At 51.5% G+C, this 15,518-nt stretch overlaps 1 protein-coding gene across 1 annotated transcript; it reads left to right on the top strand.

Annotated features, from left to right (window-relative positions):
• The first annotated feature begins 401 nt into the window (after positions 1-401).
• Positions 402-3,628, top strand: LOC113950547. Its single transcript, XM_027650464.1, has 4 exons — positions 402-440; positions 615-802; positions 1,825-2,067; positions 2,952-3,628. Exons 1-4 carry the CDS (start codon positions 402-404, stop codon positions 3,307-3,309), a joined length of 828 nt encoding a protein of 275 aa, XP_027506265.1. The 3' UTR covers positions 3,310-3,628.
• Positions 3,629-15,518: the final 11,890 nt, after the last annotated feature.

Below are 15,518 nucleotides of genomic sequence, written 5' to 3'. Positions count from 1 at the left end.
CTGGAGCCTGGGAGGGGTGTCCTGGCTTCCAGCCCCTCCACCAAGGCTGGCTTGGTGTTCAGCTGGGTCCCCTCATCACCAGCCGTCGTGTCCCTGCCCTCGTGACAGTGTCTTTCTTTTCCAAGTGGAGCAGCACTGTGGGTGTCACTTGCTGTACATTATAGCCTGGTGGCTTTGCCACACTGTCCTGAGCATGGAGCTGGACATTTAAATCCCCAGCATCCCAAATATCACCTTCAGGATGCAGCTTTCAGAAAATAAAGCCGGATGAGTTGAGCTCTGATTCCGTGACTGCAGTGAGCACAGTGAAAATCTATTAAACACATTTCTAGGGAATAATTTCCTGGCTTGTACTGCACTGATCACAGATGAGGTTTGAATTTGGGCTAGGGATATAAAAAATGCACCAATTAAGCTGGTTTTTTTGCACCTGGCAAGAGGTGAGTGTGTGAAAGTTAAAGTGGCCTTGGCTCGTGTGGAGCGGGGTTATCTGTGCCGGCCATAAATCGAACCGGGAGGGCTTAATTGCTCCTTCACAGTAAATAAAGCTCTGACTGAGATGTCTGCTCTCTAATACAGGGGGGATCTCCCGGGCTGTGGAGGATGATAGCTAGCCGGAGAAATCCATTCCGGGGCTCTTTGGGATCGATAAGCAGTTAAGGGAGCGGCGGGAAGATGACATTGCCTGTCTTTGTGCGCACACACCGCAGAGGGGCCGGGCTCTTAAAGGGCAGCGCTCGGGCTCGGAGCCATGGGCTTTAGAATGTGGTGGTTCCTGCTGGAATTTTGGACACTTGGTGAGGTAAGAGCAGCCTGTGCATCACAGTGAATGGTTGGGGACCATCACCCACCCTCACGCTGGGCCGGTGCCTGAAGTCAAGGTGATGGGCTGAGCCACCAGGTTCAGTAATGCTGTGAGGGCTCTGTGGCTCAGAGGGCTTCCAGGGCCAGCCCAGCTTGCAGGTGGCCAGTCCAGGGCTGCCTCACTCGGGCTGCAGCAAATCCACTGTCACGGTGGAGGGAGCTCGGGGGCTCAGAGCTGGTTTTAGCTGAAGGCTCCCAAGACGTGCTGTGGGGAGGTAGTGGCTCCATCCAACTTTCTGCAGAAGGTCCCTTCCACTCATGACCATACTGCTGGTGGGTGGTCTGCCCTCTCAGCTTTTTTCTGTGCTGTTTCCCCCAACCCTGGAGAGGTTGGACCCTGCCATCGACTATGGGAAATGTAAATGGCAGTGTCTGGCTCATCCCTAATGATTTACCTGGAAATGCTGTTCTGCAGAAGGGAGATGAATTGCCACTTAGCTTCTAGCTCCTGCCCTCCTGCCTTTTAAAAGGGAAATATTGCAGTTGCTTTCTAGCCCCACTACTCCTCACCTGGCTCGTGTTTAGTTATTAATTCTTCTCTGCCAGGGAAGAGCCGGTGGGACTGCAACAGGAGCTGGACCAAGCTGCTGCCCCTCCAGCCCCAAACCCAACTGAGATTCAGAACAGACCAGGAAAAACCGAATTGTGAAGCAAACACTGTTGTGATTCTGCTTAGTGATATGTGGGGTTCCACCTGGCATTGCTCCCCTTAGGCACACACACCTTCCTCACTCCAGTAATGCAGGATGCTGGAGTCTGTGGGTGAGACCAAACTCCCACCAGCCTCAGGAAGAGTTAGAAAACCCTTCTATCCTCTGAACTAAGTCTTTTTGGAAAGAGGAAAGTTCTTGCTGATGGTTTTGGAGCAGATGCACCCAGTGGTACAGTTTGCCAGCAAACATTTGGGAAGGTCTAGGGTCAAGTCACGGTGTAAAAGGTGATATATTACATTTCTTTTAGTGACCATGTGAAAAAAATAGCTCACAATCACTTTGGAAGGACAGAAGGATGTGAGGCTCACCAGAGCTGTTATTTCCAGTGGCTGATCTGCTTGGCCTTGTTTAATCCATCGTCCTTGAGCCAATCTGCTGAAGTGGCACTGAGTGCACCCCGATGCAAAGCACAGCCTCACAAAGCTGGGGCTGGACGAGGCATCTGGTGCACCAAGGCACCACCACCTTCTGCCTCAAGGTTTTCCAGCAGGTAGGTGTGTGACCCAGCCTCAGTAATGCTAATTCTAATGAAATTTTTTTTAGGGGAAGGTGGGGTAAGCCCTTGCAAAGTACTTGTAGATCTGTGCTGTTGAAGCTGAACAAGCTTAATGGCAGAGTTGGCAACACAAGTCACGACTTGGCTGGTTTTGTGTGGTTTTTTTGTTTTGTTTTGTTTTGTTATTTGTTTTTGTTTTGTTTTGTTTTTTTCTGAAGTGATATTCTATGTGTTTGAGCAAGTAGTGCCACGATTCTCCAAAAAATGTGGAAGTGGGGAGTAACCCACAAAGTGTAGGAGCAGAAATTCCCTCAGACATCCCCCCTACTCTGACCTGGCTAAAACGAACCGACAGGTTCTAAAATTGTGGGGTAGGGAGTGGGGATGGATGAAAACGTGCTTTGTTTCCCCAAGGAGGCTGACTGCAAAACCTGTCTCGGAAAAAGAAAGTACATGCTTTGCCCTTTGCCACAGGGAATGTTTTCCCTCTTGTGGTATCCATTAAAATGAAACTTTAACTGTTTAAAATGATCCTGCCCTTACCTCTGTGGCCTTATTTAGATCTAGATACATCTTGTCCTCCCTCCCTGCCCATGCCAGCCCTGTCACAGCGTTATGGAGTGTTGGGATGTTGCACATGTACAGGTGGTGCTTCCAAAAGCATCTGTGTGGATGGACGCTTGGATCCAGGCTGTCAACGAGGACAGCACTGTTCATCCCATGGGAGCATCGGGCTACCTTCCCTAGAATATAACCCCTTCACAGCATCATCCTCCATCACCCTCCTGCCAAAATCCCTTCTTTGCCCTCATTCCTCCTCTTCTGTGGTTTCAGGATTATGGGTTTTTTTGTTTGTTTTTTTTTTTTTTTTTCCCCAGAAAAAACAAATCCCTGAGCTTGAAAGCATTGCATGCACACGTGAGCTGGGGGAGGGATGGTAGCTTTCTCCCTGCCCTTGGCCGCACCATCAAAGTGCTGTGGGCACTGAAAAGCCTGGGCAGGGGTCTTGCTGAGCTCTGCAGCTGTGCAGGAATTGCTCTCCAAATTCGAGATGTTCTCTGTATTTATTTTTCCGTCTGGGTCCGTTTGCTGACAGCCAACAACCCGTGGCTTTGGGCAGCCAGTGCCTGCGCTACATATTTTTGTTCATCCGTCCCTCCCTGCCAAGAGCTGGAGTCAGACAACTGGCTCCGGCTGGTGCCAGCTCTGGTTGCTCACACAGGGATTAGCACGTAAACTGCTTTGGTCCCCCTGTGGAGGCCGAGTGTGGCCTTCTCTCTTACCCTCCCGCTGCAGTTGCCTCTGTGAAAGATGTCTCTGACTTTGCTCTTGACTTTCTGCAAGAGGTTGTTGTAAGAAAAGGATTTTTCCTGGTTTTTTCGGGTGTCTCTGCACCCTGGGTGAAGGTGGGAGAGCATGAGTGCCTCGTGGTCCACCATGTCTCAGGCTGCTCCTGTGCTTGACCCTTGGGCTGGACACCAAGAGGGATTAAGGGGAGGTGTTGGACCTGGGGATCTCCAGGAAACCGAGAAGTAATCTCCTAGTGCTGGGAGACTAAAACAAACCCTCCCTGAGATGGTGAGCACGACTGGATTTCTCACTGACAAGCGAAGCTGTTGTGGTTTCTCCGTGCTCACAGCCTTTGCCCAGGACTCCACAAACAGAAATAAAATCAGCTGAAAAAATACAAGAGGCCCTAAAATGAGAACTGGGCAAATGATGAAGGAAGACAGTAAAACCAATGTAGAGATCTTGGGCCACCTCATCAAATAGCAGGAGCTGGCGTGGGGGTATTGATTTCAGCAGAGCTGTGCCAGTTTATGCAAGTTAGGGCTCTGACCTAAGTATTTCACCGTAATAAAGATATCCAGATGCTGGAAAACTTCCAGGGAAACTGTCTCCTTGGATCAGGTTGGTTATTGATGTATATGCATATCAATACATACACATTAACACCGCGTGGGGCTGTAAAATCCCACATTTAAGGCACCTTACAGCTCGACTTCAACTGTGCCAGGTGTTACCTGTGCAACCTGCCAGAGTGAGGTGTTGCCCTTGGCAGGACCAAACGTTATTCCTGTTCTCCGGTGCACAGGGAAACTCGATCCTTGCTCTTCCCGTCACTCCGGAGCGTGACCGGGAGGTGGCAGGGGGGGTGGGACGCTGGGTTTCTGCGAACCCGCTGACGCGAGGGGGATCAGCGGGGCGGGAGCGGGGCCGCGGGGCCGGGGAATGTGCAGACTCAGTCCTGTCCTTGGAAAAGCCAGGGGGGAGTGCTGCTGGCGAGGAGGGGGCTCGTTTCGGGGTCCCCGGGCTGTAACCCTGCCCTCCCTGCTGGATCTCATTGCAGGGAGCGGTGCTGGGCAGAGTCTGCCCGCGGCTCGCTGGGTATCCCAGTGCGGAGTTCGGAGAGACTGGTTTGTGCTGGTCCTGCCTGGTGGGACAGTGGATGCTGTGCCCTTCATCCGACTGCCACCTCAGGGCACCCCAGGAGGTGCTCTTGTGCGTTCAGGACCTGGGGACCTGCCTGCAAGTCCCAGGTCTATTCTCTGAACCTGAGCTCAGACTTGGCTGGCAACAAAATGAAGCCAGGTCTAAGGCTCTAGGTTTCCCATGCTTCCAACAGGTCCTTGTGAGTGCTGAGCAGGATGCTTGGAAGCCACCTAAGTGAGAACAGTTTACTTCCATAGGCTATTACATTTGCTTTGAACCACCTTCTTGCTGCGTTTTACACAAAGCCCGCTCTCTTTGGAGCAAAGCTTCTGTTTAGGTCTAATTTCTTTCAATGGGACTTCAGCATGTGCTCAAGTACTTTGCTGATTTGGGACCCCAGTCATTAACTTTGCAGTTGATTACTCAAGTGGATTTTAGGTGGAGGAATGGGAATGCTATCATCCAGTGGGAAGAGTTGAGCCAGTGCTCAGACTTAAATTGAAACCAGTCTCAAAGAATTAGTGCAGTGCCGTCGGGAGTGTTGGTCAGCGCTGGATCCCGGAGTTGCTCCTCACAGTGTGTTTCCCCGCGTTGTCCAGGCGTCCTCCCGGCTCAAGGGACTACCTGCCGCGGTGTCTGCTGCCGGCAGAATCCTTCCCCTGCTCCGTTTAACAGTTTAATGGCGTTTGGCAGCTTTAAAATTACAGTCTGGGCGGCTTCCCCCACACCAGAGCCGAGGAGGCGCAGAGCTGATTGCCTGATTAACTCCTCGGCTTCGCAGATCATCAGGAATGCAAACAACCCGCGCGGTAAATACACATTTTAGGGCAGATCAGCAGCGCACACACACTCTGAGGCCTTCACCAATTACCCAAATTGGTACGTTCCACTCATTGCGTCGGCATATCGGATATAATGTATCATAGAAAAATCAGCGGCTCACAGCTAAGGTTGTCTGTTGTACTGCGGTTCTCAGCTTGTTGATCGTTTTATTTTAGGAAAGAAATAAATAGATTATTTTATGAGTACATTTATGGAGTATGTAAAATTGTATGTACAGTTAGGGGTGGAGTGTGTGAACCCCGAGGTGCTGCCTGGTCTCGAGGCAGCAGCATTGGCCCTGTGCTCTGGCCTGGCTCACTGGTGGTGAGAGAAAGCAAAAGGGGTTTTCTTTTTAAATCATGATTGATGGATGATTTATAACCAACTGCGGGGGCTTGAGTTCTGGCAAAATGATGATATTCAGTGCAAAGGGGGGAAAAAGTGTGTTCTCCTCCCAGTACCCCCTGTTCAGTCTGGCCTGTGTGATGCAGCCTCTGGCCATCAGCCACGTGGGCAAGCTGAGGCAAACCCTTTTTTATCCCTTTAACAGGGCTTGGGCACGCTCTGCAAGATTATTCCAAATTATTTTGAGAGAGATGAAGGGAATGAGCTCAGTGTAACACTGAAGAGCCTCAAAAGGGGTCAGTATTCTTCTTCTTCAAACACACAAACCTGCACTGATGCGCTGACCTTTGAAAAAACACAACACACGCGAAAATCAGCTAATCTAAAATGAAGGGATGATTTTGCTGTTGCCAAAGAGGCTCAAAAGCGTCGCTTTGCTCAAGCTTATCTCTCCTCCCTCCTCCGGGTCTTGCTCTCGCGTTGTACCGTCTCCGCACCCCCGACGGTGGGAGCATCGCACCTGTAATCTGCAGATAACCTTTGTGCCTCCGGCTGTGTCTGCCCGCCTGTCCTGGGGGATCTTCCTCCCCGTTCCTTCCTTTAGCATTCAGGATCACTGCTCTCTGTGCTGGCATGACCTGAGCACGCTTGTGGGCGTGGAGACTCCCACAGAATAAACGCCGTGTTTGGAGCCTGTGCTCAAACACCCTTCCCTGTATGTCTGCCGTGTTCTCCGTATGTGACAGACACAGACGGGCGCCTCATCCCACGGAGCTCTGTTGGAGCTCTGTTTGTGGGGAGCTCGTGAGGCTCAGGGGGGCTTTGAGCTGCTCCAACGCCGGGGTTTGCTCCCCCCAGGAGGGCTCCACATTGGTGTGGGCTCCCACCTCCACGCTGGGTGCAGAGCCCTTCCCAGCGCAGCAGCTCAGCTCTGTGGGCTGCCAGGAGGTGAACAAAACAGCCCAGAGCAAGGAGGTGGGAGATGAAAAGAAACTTTGATGAAAGAAATGAAAGGGCAGGGAGGGGAAGAGGGTGTTGCGTGATGTCGCCAGGAGATGCTTGAAGCTCCTGGAGGGAAAGTGGGAGCAATAGTGTGGGAGAGGGGAAGTTTCTGGGTATGAAGGAGATGCTGATGGATGGGAGCAGTGAAGGTGCTAGTGGAGCCTGGCCACAGTCACAGTGTGGAGCACTTTGGGTTGGGATTGTGTCATGATTGATCAACCCAACCTAATTAGAGCATCATGAAGTGGTGTGGATTGGGAGAGACCTTAAAGAATATCTCAGACCCCCCTGCCATGGGCAGGGACACCTTTCACTAGACCAGGTTGCTCCAAGCCCCGTCCAACCTGGCCTTGAACACTTCCAGGGATGGGGCAGCCACAGTCGCCCTTCCTCCTGCTTTTGAACGATCTTCCTCAGCTCAGATAGCCCAGGGACAACTCCACAGCCTGTGGGAGCTATCACCAGGTGAGGAAGAGCTGGAGGTGGGTCATGCAGAGAAGTGATGCCCACTGCCTCTTGGGGCACCCCAGTGGAGCTCTCCAGCTGCAGAGGAGCCCTGTTAGGAAGAAACGAGTCTCAGCTGAGATGTGGTTCCAGGATAAATAAAGGCCCAGGTGCACTGCAGGAGGTTCTGACTAGCTGGGGTGGTGCTTATTGTCCTCTCTAGCAAAGCAGGGGCCATTCTTTCCTTCCACTGGAGTGGTGGCTCAAGCTGAGCATCTGTGCCTTACCTTCTCGAGCCTGAGGGACGTGGCTGAGCTGCTGAAGAGCTCTTGGGGTGCCCCTGATGGGACAGCAGAGAGCAGTTGGTTGTCCTCTGCCAGATGTCCTCCATTCCTCCTCTTTGATCGCCACAATTCCAGACTTGTTACCTGTCATCTGCTTCCACCCATTTTTGGGAGCGATCTTGTACCAGTGCACAATGGATCCGTCCTCGTCTGTGCTTCTGCTGTGAGCCTGGAGCTTTGAGAACACACCTAGAAATGTCAGCTAAAAATAATGAGATTAATGATCCTCACCCAAAAGTTGGGCTTTTGTTTTCCTAGAGAGCTGGATGGAAACCAGTGATGAGAGCTCTTTTCCAGCGGACAGGAAAGCTTGTCTCCAGCCAGCTGAGAGCGGGCTGTAGCCCAAGCAGAAGATGCCTTGCTACAGCTCCATTTGGAGGGAAACCCCACCTTTTTGGTTGATGTTTAGCTTCTGGCACACAGTAGTGCTGTGGCTCTGAGAGATGCTGGCCCATGGCTTTCCTGCTGATGTCCAGGGAAACAAGTCCCTGGGAGGAGATGTCTGCCTTGTCCTGGCACAGCTGCTGCCCTCTATGGCCAAGGAGAGCAGGAGGATTTCTCCCATGTTTCTCCTTTGGTATTTACCTTTCTGGAGCAGGTGAAGGTAAGGATTCCACTTCCTGCTCTGCACAGGGAGTCTGGATGTGGTCTCTGCCCTGCTTCCCTCCATACCAGGTAACCCTCCAGTTCACTTATCTAAGTTCTTGCTGGCATCTCTCATTTACTGGAGATCTTTGTTATTTCCCAGGAACATGGCGATGTATGCAGGACGATGTCAGATTCTGTGTAATAAATTTACTAAGAGGGTTTTTTTGCACTACCAGCTACTCCTAACCTCTGTAAAATCACTAATGATTTAGCTGTAAAGGCTTTGCTGCGTGTCCTTCAGACACGAAATGAGCAAATGACATTGGAGGCTGGCAAAGTGAAAAGTGGATTCATTCCCGTTCCCAGAACGGGGCTTGCTCGTCGACAAACTGGCACGAGACCTGGAGATGTTAAATGGGCAAAGCAGGCTTTGGAAATTAATCATTTCCTATTAATGAGGAAGGTCCTGCCCTCCTGCGTGCCTGCAGAGAAGGAGAGCAGCGCAGGGAGGATGTGCCGGCCCCTGCAAATATTTGGGGTTACCCGTGGTGTGCAGGGAGCACCTCGCGCTCAGGCCGCCTGGTCCTTCCCCGCATTCCGTCGCTTTGCTGGGTCGGGTTTTAGTTCCGCTCTCCGGCGGCAGCTGCCGGTGCAGGGCCCCAGTGCTGCCGGCTGCTGACCTCCAGAGGCTGGTGGGAGAAAACCTCGGCCACCCGAGTGGCCTCAGGGCACTCGGGCTGCAGGTCCCCAGCCCGGGCAGCAGCACGAGGGCGCGTCCGGCCCCAGCCTGACGCTGGTCCTTGCTGGTGGGTAACTGGGACAGGAGGCGGCTGGCCTGGGTGAAGCCCTGAGCAGCTCTCCTCGCTCGGGGGCTCCCCAAAACGTCTCGTCTGATTTGTACCAGCAAGGAGCCCTTTCTCCAGTGGGAGGGATCCGCCCAGATCCATGGCTGGATCTGACAGCTGCTGCTCAGGCTTGGGGACCTCTAGGTAGGCTGAGAGTGTAGGAGTGGGGTCAGACTGTCCCAGTGACCCACGCTCAGGTGTGGAGCTTGAAACCCTCCTCAAGTGCTGACTCTTCCCAGAGTTCATGCCCTTGAGCCAGGGATGTGCAACCTGGAAAGGGGCCCGGGATGAACCTGGTGGCATGTGCAGGAGTGATGCCTGCAAAGAGGCAGCATATGTGTTCAGGCTTTGTTAGGACAGTTTCCTCTGTAATTGAAAAGTCCCTTGCTGCTGTATTTACCTTCCTGGTGGGGACTGTCACCGTCCCTGGCTGGCTGCGGTCACCCCAAAGTGCAAAGCTGGCAGAGAGGTGGGGAGGGCATGGAATGCTGGTCAAGTGGGGATTATTCTGCCCACACTGAAATAATCTGGTTGCAAATGATGGTTTTGCACAAGCTGTTATAGCACCTGCCAGTTAATTTTCAGAATTACCCCTGAATAAGTCTAGAGTTTTGCCTGAAAGATCTCTCTTACCTTCTTTTTTTTTTTTTTTTAAATCCAAATCCAGATTTTTCTATTCATTTTCTGTAACCTGGTATTTGTAAATGGAAATAATTTTGTGTCCCTGTTGGATTTTTTTAAAACGAAAATGCAGGTAACAGTTAAAAGCTTTCTTTGCAGACCCTGATCAAAAACCTTTGCAGGTTTTGATCCAAAAGCTCTGGTTTCAGTAAAAAAAAAAAGCTGTTGTCCATCTGTCTTCCCCCACCTGTATTGCCCTCTCTGCTCTCCTCCCCCTTCCACTTAGACAGAAAAAACCCACGTTTCCACAGGCTCCATCAGCATCAGAGTCACTTATTTAAAGGGAGGAAGAATATCATGATATTTCACTGCCTGTTTTGGATTCTGTGAAGGAATTTCATCCCCTCCCAGTTGCCACGTCTCTGGCATCCCTCCCAGATCTGAACTCTCTGGAGGACGGAGGCAGAATTATCTCTGAGCTTTGCAGCTGCCAGATGTTAACCGATGAAACGGCAGCCTCGAGCTTCCCTCTTCACTCCGGGTAAACCTCTGCCGGCCTGCCCTGTTTGAAATGCAAAACTCCCTCAAATCCCCTCTCACAGGGTTCTTGACGTCTCCTGTCAATCAAGCCTGGCAAAGACTCCCTTCATCCCTCTTCCAGCAGCTTTGCCTTAAGAACTGCACTTGTGTGTGGCTGAGTGAAATGCCTGGGCATCCTGAGCCGTGGCGTGGAGGGGTGGGAGCTGAGGATGGGGCAGTTGTCACATCCCTGGAAGGTAGCTGTCCTCTCCTGCCTGGCAGAGTAACCAGGCACAGTCTTCCTCCCCTCCCTGTAGGTGGTATGCAGCGGAGCCAGGGATGTGCAGGTCACTAGCAGGGTCATCCCAGAATCATTTAGGTTGAAAAAGACCTCCAAGTTCATCGAGTCCAACCTATGCCTAATTCCCACCTTGTCACCCAGCCCAGAGCACTGAGAGCCATGTCCAGTCTTTCCTTAGAAACCTACAGGGACAGTGACTCCACCACCTCCCTGGGCAGTTCCACTGCTTAACAACCCCTTCTGTAAAGAAATTCCTCCTGGTGTCCAACCTGCCCCTCCCCTAGCACGGCTTGAAGCCATTTCCTCTTGTCCTGTCCCTTGTTCCCTGGGAACAGAGCCTGCCCCCCCCCCTCTGGCTCCTCCCTCCTGTCAGGGAGTTGGAGAGAATGAGAAGGTCCACCCTGAGCCTCCTTTTCTCCAGGCTGATCCCCCCCAGGTCCCTCAGCTGCTCCTTGTATGACCATGAGACCGTGGCTGCTCGAGCATGGTGGGAGCCAGGACATGGCATCTCACGGTCTTGGCAACTGGTCCCTTGGGAGGGATTTTGGGAAGGGCCACCTGGATGTTGCCAACTGCCCCTGTGGTGCCCGACATCCCTGTTTGAAGAGGCCCACGGGTGCTGCTGGGGCAGTTTGATAGCTGGGATATCAAAGGGGTAGCTTGGTAAAGGCTTTGTTGGGATGCAGGTTTCTCTTGGGAGCAGTGAAGTGCTCAAGGCAGAACTCTCTGGGTGAGGTTTAGTGTGTGTGCAGGGAGGTTACAGGGTTGCAGCAGCTCCTTCTGGCCTTCACACCCTTCTGTCTGTGAGGTCCATGGTGAACACAGCAGGGAGGCTGAAGTGCCTGCAGGGACATTCACTGGTTTGTGTGAGTGTCTAGTGGGTTTGTGGCTCTGAATATTCCTGGTTTTGTTCCCTTTACCTGGAAAAAGCTGGGGTTGTTGCCCTGGGGATGGCAGTGGTACCAGGCACCATGTGTGCTCCGTGCAGGGGGGCGGGACACATGCCCTTGAGTGCAATCATCCATGTAATTACCCTGTGAGCGATAGGAACAGGGGGAACAATCATATTACCCTTATGATAGTGTTCATGGGACCATTGATCACGGTGACAATCGGGAATTCATCACGATAAAGGAGGAAAAAATGGGAAGCTTCCTGTGCATGAGGTGAGCAGCCGATCCCAGACAGCTTTTTGCTCTTTAGTGGGTGATTTCAGCAGAAAAGTGTCTGAATGGGATCCAGGAGCAGCAGACATGAGGTGGGCTGGACCATTCTCCCTTGTCCCTGCTTCTTTGGATGGACTTGCATGTTAAAAACTTGCCAGCTCTACTGTGCTTCCAGACATGGGGACACAGCTCAGATTGCAACAAGCCAAACGCTGTGACAAAGTGAAACTCTTGTGGCAGGTTCCCCTCCCTGCTTTTTTTTTTTTTTCTCCTTTTTAAAGCTTCCAAAGATAAATTGCATTTCGCTTCAAGATAATGAAATTTCCTTGGAGAAGCGACATATTTTTCTGTGGCTTTTGCATTCGGAACATGAAGAGAGTTTTTATTTTAAATCTCCATTGAAAGTGTTTGTCTGTCTATATTTTGCTTTCTTCCCTGTGAATGTTCTGACTTCACAGAGCTAGCAGGGACGTGGAGATGGAGTGTTTCTGTCACTTATTATAGCTTGCCTTGGCATAAAATTTAATCTTTGGAATTTTTTTTTTCCCTCCTAAAGAAATGAAAGTTGAAGCCAGATTAGAAACAGATAAAAAGATGTCATCCATCCTCAGACAAAGCAGTTTTGTTTTTCTCTTTTGCATTTGCCTTTGTTAATCCTCTGCCTTCAAAGGGAACAAAGAGATCCTTCCACCTGGAGAGACTGGGGAAAAAAGGAAAAACGAGGAGCAAGTGGCACTCCTGATCTGTGCTTGTGTTGTCCCGTGGCAGGCGTGTCTGCTGGGACTCACAACCATCCTGGAAAGCCCAATTAAGAGGAAAAACCAGGTGGCAGAAATTGCAGCATCTATGAAACAAAGTGGATTTTTTTGTTCCTAAGAGAAACTTGCTGATCTTTACCTGTCTCTGCTGTCTATTGCTAGAGAAGTAGGCGCCTTCCCTGCCTCCTTCCCTGCCTCCATGGCAGTGTGGAGTGGGGGACACGGCGTGTCCACTGTGTTACGTGGAGCCTGGAGTCCCACCAGAGCTGCCTTAACACGGCTCCCCTCAGTGATTAATATGTTCTCAGGCACCGAGAGGCTCAAGGCACTTGGCACTTGACTGTCTCCTATTTTGGAACTTAATAAACAGAATATTCCAGCAGAAGAACCTGCAATTTATCTTTCAGTACTGTGCAGGGAGTTATTCCACGTCCCGGCTCTGGCTGCGTCTCTTGCCCAGGGAATTAATAGACTCTTCCATACCCCAGCTCCCTCTGTTCTCACTCTGGTTGCCAAATTAACCTTCATCTCACCTACTTTTTCTTCACGTCTCGCTTCAATTTAGTCCTCAAATTGTTCACATGACAAAGGAGTCGTCCTTCCTATAGCTTCTTCTGCTCTGATAAGACACCTGAATTTTCTGTGAATGCTTGAAGAGGACAATAACTTCTCTCCCTCCCTCTCTCCCGTTTGCTTCCCAATGGTTTAAGCCCAGAAGTCTCCCTGAGGTTATTTCCCCTGGGAGTACAGTAAGCAGTTTGGGCTGCACTGTGCCAAGTGGCTGAGTTGTGCCCTGAATACACGGAACGTTTAATGCTTCTAATTAATGATATTACATCATATTACATTTATGTGGGCTCACAGGAGGGGTTTCAGCTCTGCAGGCGATGCTGCAGGGGTTGGATGCTCCTCACCATTGCCACCCGTGTTCCCTGTCTCATCTGGCTCGTGTGTTGTGACAGACACTGGACAAGTCTGGAGGGCTGGAAAACTGAGGGAATCTGCTTTTCTCATGGGGGAGAGGATTTACCAGCTCCTCAGGCTTTGACTCCTGGGAGGATGCTGTAGGTGCAGGCTTTTTCTCTGCAATTAATGCACAGGCTGGGAGCAGCCTGCGCTGCCTTGGCAGGATTAGGGATGCGGGAGCGCTGCTCCTGTGCTGTGTGCAGAGCTTCCTGCCCTCCCTGCAGGCCTGGAAAATAAACCAGGAGCGTCACGGCTGCTTTAGCTCTGTTCTTGTTCTGGCCTGGGGAGGCTCCCATGTCCTCTGCCAGCTCTGCTGCTCCACGGGGCTGATGCAGGGGAGGCTTGTTTGACCTTTCTTCTGCTCTGAGCCACTCCCATGTTAGTGAGTGGCTTGCCAGGATCCTCCTGCCACCAAGGGTACCATCCCAGTGAGCCCCTGGTCTGAGCTGGCTGGTAGTTCTGGTGCACCCTCCAGGTGATGTCACAGGATCTGTCAGGCTCTGAGGGCTTGGGCTTGGCCACTTCACAGCTCAAAGGATTTGGGGTGACCGCTCCAGAAGCCCCCTTGCAGCGTAGTTGCTCACAAGGGCAGCCTGGTGGGATTCATCTTAGAGCTTCAGCTGGTCCTATCACAGCCAGTGTGGTGGGGACAGTCAGGGACCAGCGCAGGCTGTGACCCCCTTGGTCTCAAAGGTGGTTACAAGGGATTTTTTATGAGATCTGTGTCGCGGTGTATTGTAACTCTTGATGCTTCCTTTCACTGGGATCCCAGATCTTCATCCTCCACAAAGGGTTTGGCATCGCCTGAAGCAGCATCTGAGAACAAAGGCAAAGCTGTTAATTAAGACAGAGCTAATTCTGGCAGCAGGCTGCCGCCATCTCGACGCGCTGCCGGCTGCGAGCGCAGAGGGACCGGCCGTGTGCTCTGGGCACGCGACTGCCCAGAGCCTTCCCGGAGGCTCTTCATGCTCTGAGCAGGCCTTTGCCCCATGTCCTTCCTCCACAGGTGTCTGGTGGGCAGAACTGGAGGTTGCTGGTGGCCCAGAGAGTGGTTTTGCCTTCCCTGGGGTGTTTGCTGAGCGCCGTGGTGCTGCCCCTGCCTGGACTCCAGGGGCTTCTGGCAGCTCTGGGATGGGGGGTCCTGGGGGAAAGAAAGAGATGGGAGCTCACCAGTGGCTGCCTGGTGATGGGTGGGGCACTGTAGCAGAAGCCTCCTGGCTCTGAGAGGGAAATGAAGGAAAACGTGCCAAAAACCCCACTAGGCTTTAATGTCCTTGGTGTGTCCTCCAAGGGGACACTGGTGGGCATAGTCTCTGGGGCAGCTGGTCACCACAATCCCATCAGGCGAGCAAGGAAGAGTGGCCCTGGGGCACGGTGCTGCCGCCTCCCGTGCCTACCCTCCAGATGGCAACACGGCTTTTTTGGAGCTGTGTCCTCCAGGAGAAGCGGAGCCTTTGCTGTTGGGAGACTTGGAGCAAGGCTGACAGAACAGAAAGCATTTTGAACAAACACAGCTGGCTTTCACCCAGCGCAGCCAACTCTTTGGCCAGCTGAAAAGAAATCAGAAGAATATTGATGTTTTATTCTTTTTTTTTTCCCCGCACAGAAATCGTCAGGCTTTTTTTGGTCAAATGTTAGTTTCTGAATGCGAGTTTTTCAGTTGATAACAATTATTTGGGAGGGAAAAAAAAGACCCAAACTGAGGCGGTTCTCTGTATAACTCACAGGCTCAGCTCTTCGTCTCTTGTATTCTCAAATGGTTAACATTTTTTTGCTTTGCACATCATGAATATTCTATACTCGAGCTGTTACTGAGTTGTGCTAGATCAGATAAATAACATGGTGTTGCTTTTATGGCAGACTGGATAAAGATGCAAATAATACTGACATTTACTTCACAGTTTTCTTTCTGTGATCCTCTGAGTGAGTAAACTGGATTGCTGAGATATTCATGGGAAGGAAATGGAGAAGGGTTGTCAAGATGAAAGCAAATTTCCTTAAAACTTAGCCAGAAGGTTCTTGGCAATTTTTTTTCTGTTATTTCCTCAGCTGAATGGGAGCTTCTTGAAATACATTTTGCACAAGTGCAGAAGGAAAACTCTCATTCCCGTGGCACCGCTGTTTTTTGCGCACTCTTTCCCTGAAAAGCCACTGGTTTTCCAGCGCTCGGTGCCTCCGTGGGGTTTCTGGTCCCATCGTGGTGTCAGGTGGGCGGCCGTGACTGCATTGAGCCCTGCCCGTGCTGTTTGTCCTCTCCCGCGTGTGCTGGGATGCTATTTTTCCTTTCCCGC

Source organism: Corapipo altera, unplaced genomic scaffold, assembly GCF_003945725.1.
Source record: "Corapipo altera isolate COAL_440 unplaced genomic scaffold, ASM394572v1 54, whole genome shotgun sequence".
In the NCBI taxonomy this organism is placed as follows: Eukaryota; Metazoa; Chordata; class Aves; order Passeriformes; family Pipridae; genus Corapipo; species Corapipo altera.
This window is presented reverse-complemented; position numbering and strand designations above follow the sequence as displayed.